The sequence below is a fragment of the Lontra canadensis genome, unplaced genomic scaffold, assembly GCF_010015895.1.
Source record: "Lontra canadensis isolate GAN:19392208 unplaced genomic scaffold, GSC_riverotter_1.0 scaffold101, whole genome shotgun sequence".
In the NCBI taxonomy this organism is placed as follows: Eukaryota; Metazoa; Chordata; class Mammalia; order Carnivora; family Mustelidae; genus Lontra; species Lontra canadensis.
In genome coordinates, this window is record NW_022631095.1 from 1065858 (window position 1) to 1080310 (window position 14453).

At 54.1% G+C, this 14453-nt stretch overlaps 1 protein-coding gene across 2 annotated transcripts in view; it reads left to right on the plus strand.

Annotated features, from left to right (window-relative positions):
* ADGRA2 (adhesion G protein-coupled receptor A2) overlaps window positions 1–14453 on the plus strand; it is a 33496-nt gene that overhangs the window by 3084 nt on the left and 15959 nt on the right. For both annotated transcript variants that reach the window (XM_032838100.1, XM_032838101.1), the window contains exon 2: window positions 9962–10033. In XM_032838100.1, the coding sequence (XP_032693991.1) occupies window positions 9962–10033 (72 nt within the window). The remainder of the gene's footprint in view (window positions 1–9961; window positions 10034–14453) is intronic.

A 14453-nucleotide genomic window follows, 5' to 3' on the forward strand; every position in this document is an offset into this window, starting at 1 on the left:
CAGATCAGTTTTTGCACCCCTGGCTTTATCTCCTTCCTCCTCCCCTCTTTGCCTCCCGAATGGGTCACCCAGTCCCAGTCCCCTTCACACCCCACCCTGCTCACTTGGGTCCTCAGGGGACCCAGGACTCCACCTTGGAAAGCCTGGTAGGCACCAGTGCTGGGACTCTTCAGGCCAAGAAAGTGCTAGAAAAGGTGCCTGTCTGCAAGGAGCCTCCTGTCTCTGCTCAGAGAAAAAGCTTCCAGGCAGTTCTGGAGCAATTCTGTGACTAGTCCTGTTTACTGCACTGAAAACCCTTCCACCCTATTATCCTAACTTCTGCCTTCTGTTTTTGTAGACTTTGTGCCCCCTCTCCCCACCCTTTGCTTTTTCCCCTTCTAATGGATTTTCATTCGCAGTTTTCCAGGAAAGCAGAACTCTTGGCTCCCTTCCTGATCCATCTGTCCCACCCCTCAGCTCGGTCTGCAGGGTGACTGTGGACACTGATGCTCCTGTCCAGAGCAGGGGCCTTTCTGACTCTCCCCCAGGGGTAAAGGTCTCATGGGAGATGGTGAATTTCGGGAGATCCTGGGTATGGGAGGGAGATGAAGACCCCTGTGAACCCCCCACCCATTCCTGGACAGCAGCTGATGGGGCTCCCCTTCTGCTTCTCTGCTCCAGGAGTGAGAGGAAGAGGGAGGGGGATAATAAGGAATTCTAGGAAAGGACTGATAATAGGTAACTCCAAAAGAAAATCTCCTACAATGACCTTCTGGGACATCCGAGCAGCCCCTCAGAGGATCCCAGCCAGGGTCATAAATTCCTAGACCAGCTGCACTGAAAAGGCCCTTACAGATCAGCAAATCCAGCCTCTTGGTCTTAGGGCTGAGCAAACTGAGGCCAGGAGGGGAGGGCCTGGTGTCCTGACCCTAGATGACTCCAGGAGCAGCTGGCTGGGTTCTCTTACACTTCTCTTGGGTGAGGGACTTGCTGTTCACCTGGCTGGACTTGGGACCCAAGGGACACAAAGCCACTTTTTAAAAAACCCAGTTCCTTCCCAGCAGAACCAAGGCCCTTTTGACCTGGGAACATTCCCAGGCTGGGTGGGGAGGAGGCAGGCAAGGTACAGGTCGTTCTGGATTCTCCCAGAACCCACAAACCTTTGTCCGCTTCACCTCCTCTTTCTGGGGCAGGGGCTGCCCACCACATCAGCAGCCCACACAGGGGAGAAGGGGCGTTTGCCATTCAGATGCAGCTAGTGGTGGCCAGATCCTTTCGCTGGGGTTTGAGGGTCTCTAGAGACAGCATGGGGTGAAGGCGAGGCCTTTTCACAGCCCTTGTGCTTGCTCCAGCCTGAGGAAACTGGTTCTTGAACACAGATCTCCCTCTGGACTGGCCCCTCCCCTCAGTGCCCCTCACCCCAGCTGCCAGGATCCAGTTAGGGGAGTTGGGGCAAAGTGTGCCAACTGCCTTGCACATAGCCTGAGGGGAGTGGAAAGATGCTGGCTGGAGGGGCGTGTCCTTGCCAGCTTCCCCACCCCCTTCTCTTCCACCCTCTTTCCCCCATATGGTTCTCATAAGGTCTGGGCTCAGAGACAGCAGCCAGAGGAAGTGGCTGTGTACAGAGAGCTTTTGTGCCGGAGAGGAGGGGGAGGGGAAGAGAGCAGAGCGAAAGAAGGAATGAAAAGAGGGAAGAGGCTGGGGACGGAAGGTGGGAGGCAGCTGGGAGACTCCGGCATACCACATTACCCTCCTGAGGCAGGGGCTCAGCTGCAGCATGCCCAGTGGGGACTCCTCACCCCGCCTGCCTGAACGAGGAGCCCAGAAAAAATCCACGTTCCCCTCGGACTTCGCAACTATGTTCAGGAGAAGCTGGCAGCAGCCAGCCCCTTCCTGGAGCTCCTGGGGACCCTTTAGGCTCCCTCATGTGCAGGATGTCAGGGTCCGTGGTCCCATCTCAGGGCAAGCCCTGGGCAGAGACCAGAGCCCTCTGGGGTTTACTGGTTGAGTCTCATTGCGCCAAAGAGACTGGAGAGGCCACCACACTGAACTCCAAAGACAACCCCTGTAATTCAGCATCCCAGTGGTTCCAGGACCCAGAATGGGTAATTTGGCCTGAATTATTCAGAACATGTGCATGAACCCAGCCACTTCTGATCCCCAAGGAGGTCCCTTCCCACGGACTCCCACCAACTATCCCATGGATTACCTTCCTTGGTGGGGGGAGGGGATGGTGGGTAATCCCTAGCCCTGGGGGGGGTGAGTCTGAGAATTTCCCCCAAAGGCACAGGCAAACCAGTGTAATTTGAACCTAACCATAAATTGACCCTTAAATTGGGGGTCATGTTTTTAAAGGGAGAGAGTTTCCAAGCTTATGCCACAGGAGAAATCATTGGGATAAGAATGCTTTCCTGAAGGAGAAGTTCCAACCACCTCCGAGTGGCTCCATGTCCTTCCATCCAGTGGGCTCTCCTCACCAGATCCCAGAGAGGGGAGATGAGTTCCCCAGTGCCACACAGCCTGGACCAGTACTCCTCACTCCTTTGTGACCCTGAGATAGAGATCCCTGCTCCCACACCCCACCAGGAGAGCAGGGGAGAAGAGGAGAGGGAAATAGCACTGGGCTGAGGAACTAGAAGGAAAGTCCGGTAACAGCTCGGAAGGGGCGGCTTGGAGGGGCTGTTTATTTTCATTCCCCCAGCCCAGCGCTCTGTTCTATTTAGAGCTCAGACACTGACAGGACAAAGCTGCCTCCTCCCCTTCCTCCCTCCTCTGGCGGGCCCCCATCCTTCCCAAACTCCAGAACATTCCTTTGCTTTTAGGACTGGGTAATGGGGGTGGGGGAGCAGAGAAACTGTGGAGTGTAGCTAACTCAGGCAACCTCCCAGGACCCAGCTTCCCTAACACTGGGAGTGGGGAGGGAAGATGGGATAGGGGAGCAAAGGGGTGTGCAAGATGGATGGGAGCAGGTGAGGGGCAGGGGAACCAATCTGTCACTGAGGAGCAGTGAATGGAGTGGAGAGAGGACTGAGGAGGGAGTTCCAGCCTGAACTTGAGGGGCCAGACATTTCCCAGCTGGAAAGGGAAGGGAAAGTCTGAGAGCCACCCCCCCCCCCAACCCACCCACCTAGGGCTCTGTGCCTGCTGTGTGGTGGTGAGGCAGAAACTTTAGACTTCAGGCTCCAGGAGACCCGGTATCCAGGATGGGAAAAGCCATCAAATATAAGGAGTGGGAGTCTTCCGTCCAGACCCTTCTTTTACGAAGAAGAAACCTCCAGAGAGGGGTTGACCTGCCCAAGATCACACAGCAACTAGCCAGACCCCACGGCTCTTGGTCCCGGGTCAGCCTCTTCCCATGATGACCTCATCCCTGGGGACAGAGCAGGGGAGATAGTGATCTTCTTCCTCCATATGGACACATGAGCCGGGGAAAAGGGGCAGATAACCTAATAAACACGTGTGTATTTAGGGGACCTCTGACAAAATGTCTGCACAGAGTATTCAGAATCAGAGGGACCCAGGGCAGGTGGTTTCTAAAGATCGTCCTGGTGCTTCTCTCCCTCTCTTGCACCACGCAAGACTTCAGGACCACACCCGCAGGGGGCAGGGGAAGTTTCAGGAGGGCTGTACTGTGGAGGCAAGGGTGCTGTCTCCATGCTGTCAGTACTGAGCTCTGCCAAGACTGACCAGGCAGGGGGCAGAGCAGGGGCGACAGAGTAGGGGCAGGGGAGTGGAGGGAGGAGGAAACTGCTTTATGGCTTGAGAAAGCCAGGGTTCAGCATGAGCCCTGTCCTGGACCACATCCACCTTGCCTGGAGCTCTGTGCCTCCAGATACTGGTCCCTGGTCCCTTTGTTCTGCTGCACCAGCGCCAGGAGGTGAGGGAGCTGGTGTCTGACCTCAGGGGCCATACAGTCTTATCGTGGAGACTGGATACAGACTCACAAAGCAGGACAGGATCAGGGCTTCAGGGCTCCCAAGGGAGAATTCTGTGGTAGAAAGATTAAAGGACTAATTTATACTTGAGTGTAAAAGACTAGTAACAGGCACCTGGGTGACTCGGTTAAGCATTTACTTTTCTCTCTGCCCTTCTCCCCTGCTCGTGATCTCTCTCAAAAAAAAAAAAAAAAAAAAAAAAAAAGACTGATAACAAATTGATCCTTTCAGGTTTATTTGGATTTGAAAAGAAATCCACTTTCTTCACCCAAAACCGTAGCTCCGCCTGGCCTGAGATTTTAGGCCATGTTTGGAGAAGCACTTAGGGCGGATTGGGAGTAACTTCCCAGCTTCCTTGAATCGAGTGGACACATACACACACAAACATTCCATCCGGTCTGACACATGTCCCTCCACCTTCCATGAATGGAGGATTGTAGACCCCACGTCTCATTGATGTCTGTAGTACCATTGTGTCACACACGGCCAAGCACACAATAGGCGTCAGTGTAGACTTGAAGATTGAATGAGTACCTAGGCATGAATGAGCACAGCAGACTTGATTCCATGCACTCAAGCTAGGGTGCTGGGGCCCCAGATCTCCAGCAAGGCACACCAGCCACCACGACCAATACCCCCAGCCCCTCTTCTCAGGCTGCAGACTCCCTCAGATTAGTCCTCCCCATCTCAGCCCCAATTTCTTGGTCCTGCCTCCTCACAACCAAGCTGGGGTGCCCTTGTAGAGAGCATAGGTTAGAAAAAAGAAGACAAGAAGGCTCCATGCATAGGAGCCATTCCAAGACTATTTTCTTTCCTGACCTTAACCTCAGGCCCTGCCTGGACAGTTCAGCTTCAAGGCTAAGGTCAGAGGCCATATCTAGACACAACCCCCATAGCATGGGGAAGGAAGGTCCTACCTGGTGTCCTTCAATACAGGTATTCAGGGCTGTGCGGACAGGCTTCCTGCCAAGGGAAGGGATGACGAGGAAGTTCGGGAGCGCTGTGTGTCCTCTCCACCAGTTAGTCCCCTGGGGATCAGGCTAACTGGATGTGAAGGGCAGACTGGAAAGAAAGGGAAGCCACAGGAGGGCAGCCTTTAGCCAGAGGCTGTGCATCAGGGCGGGGCCTGTGGACTAGAGGCAGTTTCCTTTTTGGAGACCCTTACTGTCATATCAAGCACACAGGAATGCACCCACCTCCTTCATGAAGTGAAACAGTTCTTGCTCATTGACATAGTTTGACATTTGGTTGTTCTTTACTTAAGTGTTCATTGCAATTATACAGCATTCATATTTCATAAGCAGTGATGATTTTTGTAGGTTTCAGACATGTTTGCGGGCCTTGGAAATGCTCAGAGGCCTTGGGCATTACGCCTGCAGGAAGGGCTGGGAGTCCACTTTCACGGGCTGGTTCAGAGTGGCTGTGGGCCTGAGACCCCCTCATTCATGGTCTCCCTAAGACACCGCTAAGGTGCCAGCAACAGATGTTAGAGACAGGTCCTCCTGAGCCCAGAGGGCCCTGGCGATGCCCTGAACTCCAGGCTCAGATTCCCTACAGAATCTGCAACCCCAAGTGTCCAGGCATGAGGTCCTTGGATCTGTGTGTGTTACAGCAGAATGTGTGTGTTGGGGGCGGGGGGTGGGGCGTGACACGCGAGAGTCTTCCAGCACTCGAGAGAACAGTTTGGTTCGAGCATGCGTTGGCCCCATGTCCCACGGAGTAGTGCCCACATGACCCGTGCAGGGTCATCTCTGATGTGGGGCTGGGATCTGGTGAGTTCCTGTGGCTGCCCAGAGGCCACAGGGCCTCTCTGTAGACGCCAGCCACTCGCTCCCTTGGCCTCCAGCCTCATTAGTGGTCACTCTGCTTGCTTGCTTCTCTTCCCTAAAATAGGACCCTAGCTGGGAGAGAGTTCTGGAATGGATTCAGTGTGCCCCCTCTCCTTGGCCAGATTTCAGACTCAAGGGTTAGAGAACAGGGGACTCCAGGGACCTGCCCCCCTCCCTGTGAAAATCTGATGATGTTGGAGTGGTAGGGAGGGAGGGAAGAAAGCTGGAGATGCCGGGCTGGGGGAGCCAGAGGTCTGAGAGGCTGGTGTGGTTGGGAAGGAAATCCACCTGGCAAGCTCCCTGTGCTGTTGCAGGGCGAGGGGTTGGTGCCGACTGAGGAAGCAGCTGTCCGGTAGGGGTGGCAGGGCAGTTCAGAGGGGGCCAAGCTGGCACTATGTCTGCGAAGCTGGACAGAACCATGGGGCCAAGGCTCCCTCCTTCCCGCCCCATGGTTGAGGCCACCCTGCCAGCTTCTGTCCCATGTGACAGCCTAGCATGGTGGGAACATTTTTCTTCCCATTGGACAAGGCCCTGTGTGTGTTTTCCTCTACTCCCAGTAACTGCCAGCTTCCTACCTACCCCAAACAACACCAGACCCAAGTACTTCCTGCCCCAAATCATTGCCCCTCCCCACCCCCAGACACAAGGGGCAGCTCCCAGAGCTGAACCGGAGGAACCCATTGGCACAATTGAAGCAATTCTCTCAACAGTCTGGGTCTCAAGCAAAAATGTCCTCAGCCCCATCTACGTTGTAAAGGCCAAAAGATTCAATTCTGGGTTTTGGGGGGCTGGGAGCATAGAGATATGTTTGTCCAGGAGTTGGAACTGTGGAAGAAGGGGGGCCATTAAGAGGAGAAGAACGAACGGGTATTTGTCTGGTGTCCCTGCTTTTGCGAATGGCTTAGAGAGAGTTGGGGATCGAGGACTTTTTCTCTGCCACAGAGAAGTATCTCCTTTCCAGACTTGATGGGCTGGGGTTTGCACAGGGTTAGTCAAGCTAGAAATGTGGGCTGCAGCTGATGCCTTACTCCTCCCCAGCACAAAAGTGGCTACCTTGGTGGGGGAGAGGGGGTGCTGCCAGAGGGGGATAGGACACTAAGAGATGAGTTGTTCCTGTTCTGGGCAAAAGGCTAATCTTCACCTGCCATTAGGAGCTGGTCCCCAACCCTGTGCTCTGCTCTCTCTCTCTCTCTCTCTCTCTCACACACACACACACACACACACACACACCCTACCCTGATTGCCTCCTATTCCACAAACAACCCAGACTTCCTCCTGGGGAGCCAGGAGCCACAAGGAAACTAGGTGAGGGTTAAGCCACTAGCCACATGGGGCTCCTGAGCACCTGTCACATGGCTGTTCTTAACTGAGATGTGCTGGAACAGTAGAACACACACAGATCCCAAAGGTTCCGTACTGAAAAAAAGGAAAAGGAAACTGTCATTCATCATTTTGCATATTGATTACATATTGAAATTAGAACTTCAATACATTGGGTTAACTAAAATACATGATTAGAATTAATTTTTTAACTTTCAAAAATATGGCTACTAAAACATTTAAAATTATATACTCACCTCACATTGTCGTATGTCCACTGACCAGCTCTGGGTTAAAGAATTTGGGGTTACCCCAACACCACTTCTAGACCTGTCTGGACAAGATTCTCAAGTTAGGATCCCAGGTTTTAATCTCAGGGGTTTGGGTTTTGGAATTTTTAAAATTCCAACATTTAAAAATTCCAATTTGGAAAATTTTTAAAAATTTTCTGTTTTCAATTCAATGATCTTTTTTTTTTTAAATTAAAGATTTTATTTATTTATTGGAGAGAGGGAGACAGCATGAGAGAGAGAGAGCAGGGGGGAAGGGTGGAGGGAGTGGAAGCAGCAGACCCCCCACTGAGCAGGGAGCCCCCAATGCAAGTCTCCATCCCAGGACCCCTGGATCATGACCTGAGCCAAAGGCCAACACTTAACTCACTGAGCCACCAGGTACCCCTCCGTTCAATGATCTTTAAGCAAAAATCTTTTGCAGATAATTTTGAGATGATTATTGATTAGAAGATGTTTTCCTAGTGTAAGATTTTCATTTCTTAAGTCCGTGTTTCTCACACTAGAATCCTCAGACATATTCTCAGGAAACAAGATACTTTTCACCTCCCTTTAACAGGTGTGTAATCAGATTTGAGAAGTAATATTCTCTGGCTTCCTCCTCCATGCGTGCGCGTGCGTGTGCGTGTGAGTGTGTGTGTGTGTGTGTGTGTGTGTGTGTGCTGTGATCATCCGGCAGCCCTGTTCCTCTCTCCGTCCATACCTTCTCCCTCCCCTGTTCCCCCAGCCTCATCCCCACAAACCAAGAAGGGGACAGTCGCGGGGAGAGACCCTTGGGACTGGGGCATGGGGAAGGTTGAAATACATGCCCTTTCTCCACCTTTCTTCCTGACCCTTCAGGACACCTCTCTGATGTTACTCAAAATACTGAGGGGTCCTTTCACCCCCTTTGACATTTAATGCCACCTCTGAGCCTCAAACTCTGGGGTTATATGAAGGAGCTGAAGCAGAGCTGAGGTGAGGTGGGCTTTGATTGAGAAGTCACACTGTCAGGAGCCTGTCCCCACTGAGGGGGCCACCGCAACCCCCCCCCCCAGGGCCTGAATGAGACCATTAGAGGCCCTGAGAACTGACATGATTATTTAGGATTTACCACCGTGGATAATGTCAATTAAAATTCTCCTAATCCGTAAAATGGGAATAAAGGGGGCCATGTGAGTTCTAATGACTCATATAATGACAACTGTGATGAAGTTTTGGAAATGTCAAGATTGTGTGTGAGTGTGTGTGTGTGAGAGAGAGAGAGAGAGCGTGAGAGAGAACGTGCCATTTGGAAACCCAACATCGCCCCCACATCCCCTTCACACAATCACTCTTCAGGTGCTACTAGGAAGTATCAGTGTTGGAGGGACAGTTAGGTGGGGACAAGATAGGTAGGAGGGGTCTGTCTGGAAAGCAGAGAAGGGAGGAAGCCCCCCTTCCACTCTTGCCTCCATCCTGGCTATTGTATGTTCTCCAAGAGCCTCCTGAAGATGGACTGGTTGGAATGTCAGATGTCTAGGGTCCTCTCACCGCCTGTCTTGATACATTCACCTCGAATTCACCAGTAAGCCTGGGGACAGAGCTGCTCGCAGGCCTTGTCCCCACCCCCCACTTGAGATCTCCTTTACTGTGCATCCCAGAAGCTGCCCAGTCGAGAGGAGTTTCCAGACCTGTACCTCTGACCTTCCCATGTCCACCAATAAGAGCAAAGAAGTGAAACCCTTTGTCTCGGCCCAGAGCAGGCAAGAGTTTGGGCTGGGAGGCTCATTAAAGTGTTTTAATAAGCAATTAACTCAAAGGATGAGCCCTTCGGCTGGTATGGAACTTCCTCCTCCCAGGGAGGGAGTCTGGCAGAGAAAGGCTAAGTGGGTGGGCAGAGTGCGTTTAGTCAGTAGCTTGGGGCCTCTTTCCTCCCCCTTTAAATACAAATAAATAAACAGAACCTCCGAGTGGGCAGAGGCAAAGGCTGAGGCCTGGGCCTCCTCCACCAGGCCCCGGGGCTCTCTCAGTTTTCTGTAAAGGCCGCGGACAGGCTTGGGGAGGCAAGGGTGCTCAGTTCCTCTGAGCCAGGGCCTTTGAGGGCTGGGCAGAGGCCCCTTCTGTGAAGTCCTCCGCTCACAGAGTGGGGCCCAAGGAAGGGCAGCTCCTCCCACCTGCCTGGCCTCCTGTTCCACCTGCCAGAGCTCTGACCCAATTTGGGCCACTCTCCCACTCTCCTCAGGATGTGGGGCTGGAGGCCTGGGAAAGACAGAGCCCCAGGGGGCAGGAGGAGGGTGCTGTGGCTCAGGCCTGTGGGTTCAAGGTGTAAAGGGGGCATTGCACCTTGACCCCCGCTCAGTCTGCTTGCCTGCAGAGCCCTAAGTCAGATCCAGGCCATGGGGGAGCCCAGGGCAGGTGAAATGTCTGGTTAGGGGCTCAGTGGGCGATCCAGGTTGCCTGAACCATTTCTTGGCTCTTTCCTGTAATCGCGAGCGGAGGGTAGGGCTCCTGCTTCGCACAACCTCAGGGGGCGCCACTGATACAGGAAAGAACATGGTTGTACTGGGGAAACCGTACCCCCTCTCCAGCCACACTTTCTGGCTTGTAACAGCGTGTTCTCCTGCCTGTGTTTTCCCTGTTCCTTCAGGCTCCTGAGCAACAACAAGATTACTGGGCTCCGGAATGGATCCTTCTTGGGACTGTCCCTGCTGGAGAAGCTGTAAGTGCTGAGGCAAAGGGGGGCAAAGTTGGGAGCTGGTGGTCATGGGCAGGAAGTCAGTCCAGGCAAGGTGAGGACCCCTGGGTGCCAAGGGGGACCCCTCAACCCCAGAACCTGCTGGCTAAGTGAGGCCCAGAGTCAGACCCACGGGAGCCCTGTACAGGACTTGACCACCAGGTGGAGGCTACAGAGAGAGGGACCAGCTCCTTCCCCAGTGACAGCAGTGAGAAGTACAGGGAAACCTCGCTGGTCTAGGCAATGATGGGTCTCAGGGAAGTTCATTAACGCTCTTTAATGAGCACTTAGCTGTGAGAGCTGAGCCCCTTAGCTGGCCAGATGCCACCTCCCTGCTCCAGCTGGGGGCCCACATAAAGGGCTGAGGATGATTTGGTGTGACTGAGGCCTCTTTCCTCCTCCCCAACCCCACCCCCAAACAAATCAACAAACAAAGCCCCATGGGGCTAGCGCCCTGGCCTAAGGGTCTGGAAAGTGGATCCCATCCACAGGGCCCCCACCCGACCTGCCGTGGTTTGGGGCTGCATCCCTATGGGCCCACAGGTGGGCTGGCACTGGGCTCAGGACTTCAAGGGCTCTGCTGGCCAGAAGGGGCTTTTCCCCCAGAGTTGGGGACCTGACTGAGTTGAGGGCGAGTCACTTAACCTGCTGAAGGAGGGGACTGAACCAGCCCCTCAGTTCCCTGTTCGGCTGGCCTGCTCCAAAATCCATCCTTGGCTCCTGTCTCCTCCGCAGGAGACCTGGGCCTCTGTTCCTCCAGAGCCTGATCCTTGCTTTCTCCCCTGCCCTGTCTCCTACCTCTGCTCCCACCCTGAGGGTTCCCAAATCTTTCAGCAGGCCTCCTGTCCCGCCCTCCCCCGCCCCCCAGCCATCTGCCATTTTGCCTGCCAGGCGTGGATCTGGTGTGATGGGGGATACAGAAAAATAAGGTGGAAGACTGCCCTCAAAGAGCCCGAGCTCACGGTCTACTGGAGACCGTCAATGCCACGTGTGCTAGAATTGAGTAGGTTGAGGTTTCCACGAAACCCGAAGGAGGGACAGCACTGAGCAGGGAAGGCTGGACAGTTGGAGGGTAACTGGGAGGCAGTCTCTCCGTGACATGGAATGTAGGTCTTCAACCGTGACAACAGTCTTGTGAGGTCGTCTGCATTACAGCCCACTCACAGGGGAAGGGAAAACCTGTCCTCCACACACTCCCCAGCGCCGGGAGGAGAGCTCAGTGGCCTGGCTGGCTTTGTGGTGGTGTGGAGGGGCAAACCATGTTTGGGGTGGAAAGGAAGAGCGTGCTGTCTTTGCTCTGGGGGTGCTGGGCTGGGAGGGGGTGTCGGGATGTTGACGGTGGTGCGTGCACCCAGCTCCATGACCAGGTCCCTCGTCCAACTGCCTTGCCGCTCACAGAGCTGGCAGTCCGGATGGGGAGAAAGGGCCCCCACCAAGCTGCTCTTACAAAGTCTCCTCGGCCACCAGCAGCTCGGGAAGGTTTTTATCCCCCACAAGCGGTTAGGCCTGTGGGAGCTCTGATTCCTGCACTCAGGCCAAGCCTGGTCTCCGAGGGCTGAGTGGCAGGAAGCCACACGCTCTCTCCAGGGATCTTTGCAGGATGACAGACTGTAGCTGCCCCCACCCCTTTGCCCAGCCCCACCAGAGCCTGTCACCGCCCAGACTCGCTCTCCTTTCTCACTACCATGAACGAGATGGCTCTGAGCCTCTTGGGGCCCCACTGACCTCTTCCCAGCTTTACCCTCTCAATTTATCCATCCAACACCCACCAGGTCTCCCCGCTTCTCCTCCTCTAGTCTCATGAGGGTCAACTTCCTGATGGAGAAGAAAAGCAGGTCCTTTTCTTCCCACCCGTGCCCACGTACTGAATATCACCAGCAGCGGGGACCTAAGTCAGTGCACAGCATGTGCTTCCAAAGCCTGGGAGGCAATCAGAGAAAAATGAGAGCGTGGTCAAGGAATAATGACTAAGAGCTGAATCACGTGCCGTGGCAGGTGCACGGGGCAGGAGACAGATGAGAATTCAGAATATTGAGGGTGAGCCCCGCTCTTTTAGGGATCCTCCAAGGCCTTCATTCCAGAGATATTTACCAAGCCCCTTTTGGGTGCTGAGCTCTGTTCTAGGCATTGGGAGTGAACACAACAGACCCAGTGCCTGCCCTCAGGGAACTTACCCTCCACCGTGGGGACCCAGAAAATAGCAAATAAATGTGTATATCGGGAGATAAGTCTACAAAGAAAAACAAAGCAGGGTAAGGGGGAGAGAAGGCAATGGTGGTAGGGGGAGGCTGCTATGAGCAGCAGAGGCTGCTGTTCCCTGCTATGTAGGGAGGTCAAGGAAGGCCTCATTAACAGATGATTGAGTCCAAGGTCTAAGGGAGGGAAGAATCTTGAGGGATTCAGATGGGAGGAGCCCAGGATCTCCAGCCTGGTTGATCACCACTGTATCAGTCGGGTTCTCCAAAGAAGGAAAACCAATAGGAGATGTGTGTGTGTGAATCTTTATATAAAGACACAACGAAATTATTTTATGTTAGTTTTTTATAAAGAAATTTATTTTAAGGAAATGGGTTTGTGTGATTATGGGAGCTGGCTAATCCAAAATCTGTAGAAGGACAGGCCGGCAGGCTGGGAAGTTAGGCAGGAGATGATGCTTTAGTCTCCAGATAGAATTTCTTCTCCTGGAAACCTCAGTTTTTGGCTCTTAAGTCCTTCACCTGTTTGGGTGGGGCCCACCCATGTTCTCCAAGGTAAGGTAATCTCCTTTATTTAAACTCAGCTGCTTGTGGAGGTCCACTGCAGTTACAAATTCCTTTACCATCATGCTTCCATTAGTGTTTGGTTAGGTTACAAGGTGCTGTCGCCAGCTGAACGGACACATAAAGCTAGTCATCAAAACCACTGGCCTGCTATGGGATGGGGAGAGACCCTGTGCCCCCCTCCCAGAGATGCTAATTCATCAGGTCGGAAGGGGCCTGGGAATTTTTTACAAGGTATGCAGACGATTCTCATGCTCATCTGGGGTTGGGAACCGGTGGACCAGATGACCCCGAGACTGTGGGCCTATTCATCACAAATGAGACGCTGTGGCCTGGTGTGCCGTTGGTGCCAGGAAACACTGATCTCTCTGTCCTGTCAGGCTCAGACACCCAGGCTTGGGCAGCTGAGTCCAGGGCAGCCTAACATCCCACAGTCTGTGAGAGGCAAGTCCCGTGGGAGGGTTGGGGCCTAGCCTAATAATTGAAATGGAAGGTCTGGGCCACAGAGAAGGCCAGCGTTGCCTCCTTGTGCTGAGCGCCCTTCTGGTCTTTGAAAATGGGTCAATAAGTGTGTGTGGTGGGGGAGGTCAGCCTGGTCCCAGTTAATGCATGGAGGGGCCTCAAGGCTGGGAGGGGATAGAGAGGGTGCCGTGTAGGAATGTGCCTGCGATGATCTCAGGGGAGGACAGGTGCTCCAGAGAGGCTGGGGAGAGTGGAGCCGACGTTGTGGGGCTCTATCGGGCAAGCCGGACGGATAAGAAAACCTGAGACGGGGTCCAGCTGAGAAGAGGTTCACGGCCAGCCCATGGCATGTACAGAATCGTTCAGATGGGCGTGAGACCCTGTCTCTGGGCCCTCCCCTCCATATCCCACCAGCCCCAGACATGGACAAGCCTGTCTGTCCCCCAGAGGAAAGACTTCTGGGGTGGAGGAGATGGGGTGGGCGATGAAGGGCACAGAACTCCCTTTAGAGTCAAAGAGGCCTGGGATTGAATCCTGCCTCTGCCATTTTCTTTCTGGGTGCCTCTCCATGCCTGGGGTTTCTCCCCTGGAAAAGGGAGCAATCGGGACTCAGACAGGCTGTCGTGGGGATGGCGTGGGCTTTCTGTAAATACCTCTCCCCTTCCCTTCTCCTCTGAAGAGTTTGAAGTTGGAAGATGTTATATTGCAGCCCCTCGTTGCATGGGATTTGCCCAGAGCTCCCTCAGCCTCCAGGGGGAGGGGGCAGTCCTGGAGCTGAACCGTGTATTCAGAGTCCCAAAAGGACTCTCCAATGGCCCACCCATCATCTCCGCCCACATCCCCCACCACGCACATTCAACAGGGAGTGGGCCACCTGAAGACCTTCCCGGGCTCCGAGGGTGCCCCGGTCACAGTGAAATCCCCCAGACTGGGGACCAAGTGGGCCGCGGGACAGACAGCCCCCAGAAGAGGCTAAGGGAGAGAGACTGGGCATGCCAGCAAGCAAGTGTCTCTGTGAGGACACGAGCCCCCCCCAGGCCCTTGCATGCCTGGAGGAGAGGGCCTGGTGAGGGGAGCCTGGTCAGCCCGGGGATGATTTGTCATTGCCTAATGAGATTAATGAGCCCCGGGGGCTGGTATGCGGCGGTGCTGGGGCACTCATTAGAAGCAGATGCTCATGGGAA